The sequence below is a fragment of the Moschus berezovskii genome, chromosome 8, assembly GCF_049115385.1.
Source record: "Moschus berezovskii isolate FMDL1 chromosome 8, NW_MosBer_1.0, whole genome shotgun sequence".
Classification (NCBI taxonomy): domain Eukaryota; kingdom Metazoa; phylum Chordata; class Mammalia; order Artiodactyla; family Moschidae; genus Moschus; species Moschus berezovskii.
In genome coordinates, this window is record NC_142467.1 from 10,615,433 (window position 1) to 10,624,545 (window position 9,113).

The window sequence follows — 9,113 nt, forward strand, 5'->3', positions numbered from 1 at the left end:
TTAATGCCGCTTAACAGTTACTTTTCACATTTCATTTACTTTATACATAGTATGCTTGCTATAGGTTATATTCAGTGCTTCTCTAAATTCTTCTCTTGTATGTATGTTTTTTCTTCCCAGTTACTGGCTGACAAACAAAGTTCCCATCAAAAGACCCAGCACAGGTCTACTCATGTACACACTTGCCACGAGATTCTGTGATGAGATTCACCTGTATGGATTCTGGCCATTCCCTAAGGATCTGAATGGGAAAGCTGTCAAATATCATTACTATGATGACTTAAAATACAGGTACTTTTCCAATGCAAGTCCTCATAGAATGCCGTTAGAATTCAAAACATTAAATGTGCTACATAATAGGGGAGCTCTGAAATTGACAACAGGAAAGTGCATAAGGCAATAAAGCACACCTGAAACATACAAGCAGACTGAATATGCACTTCTTTTCTGAAGATGCTTCCTAAGATTTGAAAAACAGGATCCAATACAAGACTGGGTTGCAGCATCCACCACTTACCTGAAAGATGATTAAAGGACATTCCTGAGAAATCCACTACCAGCTGATGAAATACCTGCAAAGTGCTCTAAAAATTAAGTATTTTGACTTCAAGGGTCCTAGTAAGTGCCACTTCCACTCAGAACACAGTTTGAATGTATGATCAGTAGTGTTTACAAGATCCAACAATGCACTCGTCATTAGTTAATGAAGCAAACATGTTCATCGCTGTCGGGTTGCCACTGCAACGCCAAGCACATGAGAAGAGGAGCCCAGGAACGCAACTCAGCCCTTGGGGAAACTGGACTGTCCTGTCAGCAGAAATCAAGATGGAAACAGTGTGAGCAGTGAAGTCCGTGAGGTTAAACAACTCAAGGAAATGCCTTCAGTCAGGACTCTGAGTCTGATCATGATGAACTTTATGTTTTGTTTCTGTTCTTGTTTGCCTTCTGGAGTCTCTTTTTGTTTGGGTATCGGGGTGCTTTGAAATCCTTTCTGAGATAAATATGAATGAGATAAATAACCTTTAAGTGATCATTTTTAAAGTTCTTATATTTTTTAAACAGTTATCACACAATAACTTTGTAAAAAAAAAGTTTTATTTTGCACAGCTATAAACCTCCCAGTTTTTTTTCCCAATGGTGTAGAAGGTACCAGCTAAACTGTTTCACTCAGTAATCTCGAGCCATTCTAAAGGAAAGACAAACTCTGTGTCATCTGAGATGGTAAAATTAGCAGGAAAAAAAAAATTACTTTTGGTACCAAAGATTATACTGATGTGTCTACACAAGAAACCAGTCTCCTTTCATGAAAATAACATATTATTATATTACGATGCTACTAATGTGAAAATTGTCTCTAGGTATTTTAAAATTTTCCAAACTCAACCTTCATTTTTGTTTGAAGGAAGATTCCATGGCTTTTACATTTCATAATGATTTTGTGGAAGCATTTTGCCCGTTAAAGTAAAGGTTTGACTGATAGGGCTGAAATGTGTTCTCTGATATCCAGTTCTTTGATATCCCACTTGTTAATTCAGATGGAAAGACTGATTTGCTCTGGAGATGATTGTTCAAATTTCTCAGTGCAGAAATAATATGATTACTAGAGTGCTGGTTTCATCACAGAGATAATTTTAAGAGGTTTAGCAATGAGACTGTATGTCAGTATTTCGAACTTCAGATTAATTAAATTGACCAATATTTTTTCTATAGTTAAATTTATTCACATTATCACATTAATGTGTTTCCAGAGAAGCACATGAAATTATTAATAAAGTGATTTTTGAAAATTTTAACATATAACAGAATTGACCAACAGGCCAGTTTCTGGTAATTACTACACTGGTAGATGATTCTGATGGTAAATTGTTTCTTTAGAAAGCAGAAGTGCTACGTTCCCACTTCTACTCTTGGCCTAAAACAACATAGATTACTTCTTGTTTCTTAGGGAAGGCAATCTGCGAAAAGAAGAAATAGCATGAGGAATATATATGTTTTGTTTCTTGGCGAAGAAGGCCTGAAAAAGAATAAATAACATAAAGAATATACACATATATATATATGTTATCAGGAAAAAGGATATTCATAGTAATACAGTTCTCAATATATTAATAACATGTGGTATTCATTTTAAAAATATGATAGAACCTTGGGATATAGAAGATTATATTTTCTGAGAATTTATGTCTCAAATAAAACAAAACAGAATGCACAAAGAAGATACATAGCTAAAAATGGATAGAATATGATGTACTTTTATCACTGAACCTCTTATTATTGGAAGTTTTTAAAGGATTAGGTCCATATTTTGAATGTAAATTTGAAAAGTCTGATTTACCCAACCATTCAAAAGTAGGCAATTACTTAATTTGGACTTGCAGACAAGCTGTTTGAGTAGTCTTTAATTTAAATTCAATAAAAAATTTGAAGTCACAAGTCAATTCTTATAGATAGGATACATCTCAGAACTCATTGAAGGTAAAAAGCGGCATCAAGGTACCTTGCCATTTTGACTGCGCTTTCAACAAATGTGTTTAGACAATTTTAAGCCCACAGCAAAAGCATCCCAGACATTCACTGTCCCGTGCATTGATGTTTATCTCATAAATGCATTGAGTAGTGCCTTTTTAGCTTCATATTGCTTTGTTACCCTACACTTTATGTTTTCTAAATATGTTGCCCAGTTCTGAAAATTCTCAGCATCTAAAAAGGGCTTCAGTATCAACTGAGACTACTTTTGTTCATCTCAGGGAACTTTCAATACTCAAGAATGAATTCAGTTAAAGGCATTTCGTGTTCAAAGAAGACAAACTGTACAAGACCAATCCATTCCCTATTGTAGCACTTTCCATCTCCCCTCCCACCATCCACTATGGCCTTCTTACAGAGGTGGGGCAGGGAGATTACTGAAGGCTGACAGCAAGAATAAGAAAAAGAATTCAGATCTAACCAATCAGGGGGCAAAAGTGATCATGATGAAATCAAATTACAAGTACATACTTGAAATATTTGTGTTTTCTTTTCTTCTGAAACTATGTTCGCAGCTTTAATAGTTTATTTCCTTTTCATGACTTAAACCTGTACCTGGCAATACTCAGGCAGCCGACTGTGAAACACTCCTGTCCCTTCGAGAACATGGTTGTTACTGTGTTGTTGACATGAAGAGGCCATGGAAACATTTTCATCATTATTACCCAGCCTGTTCTATACTTAATATTAAGTTGCTGGAATAAAAAATAATAAATCAGTAACAGATTTTTCTGGGCAGATCTGATGATTGAGCCCACAGGACGGATGAAATGACTGGAAGTTTTTCTGTCTGAAAGAAGGCGCTGGGCATTCAAATGTGTTTATGTATTGTATATCGTATGAAATGTATATCAGTTGCTAATGGGAATTTCTACATATATGCTTATGGAAGCAATTTATTTAAATAATGCTGTAGGTAGTGTACATACCAACTAGTTGCTAAGCTACTACGCAGGAAGAGGGTGAACAAAGTAATTTATTTCTGATTGAGTCAGTCATAATACACACAGTGTGGTATTTGGTTCATAAAAGAGTTGTTTTATGTGGTTATTGTTGGGAGTATCCATAATTGTGGAAGGGGTGTAGGAAGAGTTATGAGTAGTTAGCTGTGACCTCTACCAGTTTGAGAGTTTCCCCATCAGACATGATCAATATACCAATGTTTGACATGTTGAGTGAGAGAGGCTTATCGTTCCTATTTGATGAAAGAAAATCCAAATAAAGCCCACCTAGAAATAGATAATTTATTATATATGTGCTATAGATATATCTACATAGTACAAATAGACATGTGTGATGCATATATACAATGTTATATATGTGAGTCTGTGTGTATACACACTGAATCTGTAATATACACACACTAGGTTTGTGTTATGCTCATGTCTTCAGGGTTTGCGCTGTGAAGCACTCTGGAGATAGGACCTCTTCAGAATAAAGAAGTTCTTTTGAAACTTCAGTTGCTAACCTGCTTTAAAGGGATCTACTTTGTAACTGAATTCTATGTTGTTCATACCTAGAGTTACAATGAGGGTCTAGTATATCCAAATCTTTAAAAAAACTAAAAAAAAAAAAAAAGCCTTCAAACTGGCAATGTATTTGAATTGCAGTTTTCAGATTGTGGCTCCAGAACCATTGTCTCCGCATTTAAGTAGCATCTTTTAATAACTACTGTTTCTTTGTGTAGGCAAAAGCACAAGAGTTTCAAATGTATATAGCAGGGGGGAAAAAAGAGTTTACAGAGATAGTATTGCTGCACAGAATAATTGCTACTGAGTGTTTCTTATATCATTTGTGGAATTGAAAGATGAGGTTTATTCTGTCAAGTTCATTCTGTTCAACACTGTTTCCCTTTTGTTTATGTATAGCAATCAGGTGTTATTGTTTTATCATTTGTAAAACTGTAAAATAAATTAAACCCCATTTTTTTTTCCATTTTTCTCTTATCTCTTACATCTGCGAGGTCTGTTCCACTTTGCACGTCAATGTAAGGTGATACCAGCTTTAACAAGCTTTACCTAGGGTTCCTGTTTTCCCTCCCCATCAGCCCCAGCTATTTGCAGTTTAGCCAGTCATTTCTTTAAAGTGTATACAGAGCAACATGGACAATATCAAAACTCTCATGGACATCCGGGAATCCTGAACAGTTTGTGTGTGTATGGTGCATTGTGTCTGTAGTTGAGGGAATGGAGTGTTGCATGAGCTGCAGTCATTTATATCCAGTTTGTATTCCCAGTGACTGCTGTCAGCGAGCCACTCCAGCTCCATGGCTGAAGAAGCCAGTGGCTCCTTACATGGTGCACGTTCTTATGGCTGCCCTGTGACCTGTGACTGCAAATGCTGTTACACCCACTTGCTCTTGTTTGCAGTTCATCTTCCAAAGGATGATCCTAAAAACCGCATTTTTAAAGCTTTCATGGCTTTCTAGAACTGACTAGTCTGTTTTCAGACTGCATTATTTTCTCCAGAAATTATTTAGTTTCATGAGGTCACTTTTTACCTTCTGTAATTTTAAAATATTTGCTAGAGACCAACAGTGAACCATGAACAAGGGTTGGTGAATATCAATCTTGTTTGTATTTGCATAATTTTTTGTTTCAAAGATCCATATACAGTGGACAATCCCTGTTTATTCTTGGGATATAATCAGACCTCAACATGAGCCCGTGAGATGCGAGCTGCAATATCCCATTTTTATAGATGTGAGATTATGTGATTCGCTAAAGGTCACAAAGCCCAGAAATGAGAAAACAAGGATTTGAATTCAAGTGGTCTGTCTGACTTCAGTGTACACTTTCTTAACCATCAGGTTTTGATGCCAATACTTTTTAACTGGCAAGAAGTTCCCTTGGAAACTTAGTTTGCAAGCAAGTCATTATTTAGTGAGCATAGATTAAAAGCTGAGGTAAGTCTGTCAGTTCAGTCGCTCAGTCATGTCCAACTCTTCGTGGACTATAGGCAGGGTCATATAGGCAGTGTCATAATTTAGACTTGGGAACAGTCTGTACCTTCCAGGGCAGTGTCTCCTGTATGGTTCTCCATGAATACTGTTAATTTTTGCTTCCTATATTTTTTCAAGGAAGTTGGATTACTCATGTTAGAATCTGACTTTATGTATCACAAAATATATTGCACTGCATTTAAAGTCTAATTATGAGATTTCGGATGGCATCACCGACTCTGTGGACATGAGTTTGAGTGTACTCTGGGAGTTGGTGATGGACAGGGAGGCCTGGCGTGCTGTGATTCATGGGGTCGCAGAGAGTCGGACACGACTGAGCGACTGAACTGAACTGAACTGATACAAACATTTTGATTGAATCTGAGTGTTTCCTCTCCATTAACAATTCAACACTAAATATTTACATAAATATCTTGAAGTTGAAATTCTGCGAATGACTCGGTTCATCTGTTTTACATTGACTTTTTTAATATTAGTTTTCTTCTTTTCCTGAGAATGTCCAAATTAAGGAGCAGTTTAATGATTTCCCCTATATACTGGCTTCATCATGCACCAGCCCATAAAAGCAAAAAATAAGATCTCAGATAGAAGAATATCAGCATTGTTCGGCCTGTTCCTAAAAGATAGATTTCAGTCATGGAGGTGCTGAATTTCTGAAATCCCAATCAACAAATTATGAAACGCTAACATAAGTATCTCTCTGTTAAAAATATTTTTGCTTCCGGATTTCTGATTTCTGACTCAGTCCCCAACGTGGAATTTCTCAAGTAAACACAAGCAAACACTCGTCCAGGACTCGCACGACAAAAATGTGCTCGGTGGATGACAACTCTGTATGTCTCTTCCTTGGAGATTCAGAAAATATATTAACATAGGAAAAGATCGGTGAAATCTTTCAATAAAGGAATAAATTTCTGTTGTTTAAAAGCCATACATAATTTGTATGAAAATCCTATTAAATATGAAATTTTGTTCTTCAGAACAGCTTTTTGGATAACACTTCTGAATATAAAGAACAGTACAGAGAGAACAGATTAGAGCTTCGGTTAGAAAGTCCGATGCTTCCTTTACTCAGTGTTTTTTCTTTTCCCATAGGGTAAAGTAGTTTTGAAGAATATTTTCAAATAGGAAAATATTTTAAACATATATTTATTCTCTACACTCTTTATATTAAATTTCACTAACAGCTTTTTGCTTTTCTATAATAGTAACCATACCATGACTACATTCCTAAGAGCAATCCCAAACCTAAACCTTATGACTCATTCCAGACAACACACAAATAAGTTAGCTTTAAAACATTAATAGCACAGGAAGAAAAAAAGCCGGTAATGAGGTGCTAATTTGCATTTTCTAGAACTGCTCAGTGTGTTGCAGTAAGCCGTCTCTCTGCTGTCTGTCGTGCCCAGCTTCCGTCGCTCCAGCCTCCATCCGCACACAGATGGGCTGCCTAAGAACCCATCTGCCGGGGCTGCCAAAATGTAAACACACTCCGCTGGCAGCAGATGTTTTCAGGAAAGAGCACTTCCACCAGAGCTGTTCCGCTTCGGGTTCGATGCGTGTTGATCTCCACAATTGGGCGTAAGGTCGTTATGTCCGAATAGATCATTTGTCTCTCAGGTACAGAGCAATCACAGGGGTGGTGCAGGGTTCAATGTGTGATGTTTACCATGTGCATATATGAAGAAATGTTTCTGAAGACTCTCCCAATAAATCAAGATTTTTCTTTTTTAAAATATGGGCTTTTAGTAAGACCCTATTTGCTGAGCTCTTAAAGGTCAAATGTAGGCTTAGCAAAAGAAAGGTAGGTATACTTTGTACTTTTCTATGGATATCACTGTAATTGTTAGTGTTCTTGTGAGTTCTTAGAATAATCATCTATATTCGTGGTGCTCAGTCCTACTTTTTGTAATCAATACATAGACATTTAATTTATGGGGTTCAGTTCAGTCGCTCAGTTGTGTCCGACTCTCCGCGACCCCATGAATCACAGCACGCCAGGCCTCCCTATCCATCACCAACTCCCGGAGTTCACTCAAACTCATGTCCACAGAGTCAGTGATGCCATCCAGCCATCTCATTCTCGGTCGTCCCCTTCTCCTCCCGCCCCCAACCTTTCCCAGCATCAGAGTCTTTTCCAGTGAGTCAACTCGTCGCATGAGATGGCCAAAGTATTGCAGTTTCAGCTTTAGCATCAGTCCTTCCAGTGAACACCCAGGATCGATCTCCCTTAGAATGGACTGGTTGAATCTCCTTGCGGTACAAGGGACTCTCAAGAGTCTTCTCCAACACCACAGTTCAAAAGCATCAATTCTTCGGCACTCAGCTTTCTTCACAGTCCAACTCTCACATCCATGCATGACCACGGGAAAAACCATAGCCTTGACTAGACGGACCTTGGTTGGCAAAGTAATGTCTTTGCTTTTTAATATATTATCAAGGTTGGTCATAACTTTCCTTCCAAGGAGTAAGTGTCTTTTAATTTCATGGCTGCAATCAGCATCGGCAGTGATTTTGGAGCCCAAAAAAATAAAGTCTGACACTGTTTCCACTGTTTTTCCATCTATTTCCCATGAAGTGATGGGACCAGATGCCATGATCTTTGTTTTCTGAATTTATGGGGTAATTCTATTTAATTCTACAGACACTGATGGCATATTTTCTTATGTGAGTTTATAAACTCTGTTAATATGTCTGTATTTGCAAGTATTATCTAAAATATGCAAGTATTATCTAAAAAGAATTTATCTTATAAAATAGTTACATTTATTCAATGTTTATAAAGTAATACTCCCTACTAGGCATTCCATGAAACATGAGGAATACCTTTCCTCATGGTTATCAAAATTTAGATGAAAGAAACAAACATGAAAATAAACAGTCATATCCTTTAGTGGCAAGGATTCTATTCCCAGAGTGCCCAGAGAGTTAGGGGAATATAGCGGGGGCCAGGCAGAGGACACAGGCTACTTTCTTTGAGTGTGATTTGTAGTCAGGTGGTCAAATCAAGACAAGCAATACTCCACTAACACAGATGATCCAACGAACAGAATCTAGCTGTGGGTTTTGTTTGTTTGGGTTTGTAATCTAGCCAGTCTGAGAAACTATTACCCTAGGAAACTGCCACAGTCAACAAACAGTCCCTGCTCATGGAAATTACACAGCTTCCACCCCAGCTCCTGACCATATTTCCCCAGAATCATTGTTGAATTACAAGTTTAAATAAAGCTGAAATTCATCCTTAAAAAAGCACTTACTACCAAGACTAAGTAACCACAGACCTTTTGAAATTATCCACCACACAAAAGCCTCCACTTCCAAATGTCTCTGTTTCAATATTTACTTTGTTTCCAGCTTGCAGGAATGGCTCATGAAAGAAAGCATCTTGTACTTACTTCCAAGTAATAACTTTTTTAAGCGATTTATTCCTCTCACTTCAGCACATGTTTCCAAATTATTGTGAATTTTAAGATTGATTTTGGGATGATTCCAGAATTTCAAAATCCCATGCGCCTAGACTTTCCAAGATGCAGGATGTGAGCCTTCTAGTATTACCTCTCAGGGAATGACCATGCCTTCTCTCTTAGTGGGCTCCCTTTTTTATGCACTTATCCAAAATGTGTTT

At 37.3% G+C, this 9,113-nt stretch overlaps 1 protein-coding gene across 1 annotated transcript in view; it reads left to right on the forward strand.

Moving 5' to 3' along the window:
- Positions 1-4,459, forward strand: part of ST8SIA4 (ST8 alpha-N-acetyl-neuraminide alpha-2,8-sialyltransferase 4) — a 103,741-nt gene extending 99,282 nt beyond the window's left edge. The window contains exon 5 of the mRNA XM_055429710.2: positions 121-4,459. Within this exon, the coding sequence (XP_055285685.2) occupies positions 121-403 (283 nt within the window). The 3' untranslated portion in view covers positions 404-4,459. The remainder of the gene's footprint in view (positions 1-120) is intronic.
- The last annotated feature ends 4,654 nt before the right edge of the window (positions 4,460-9,113 follow it).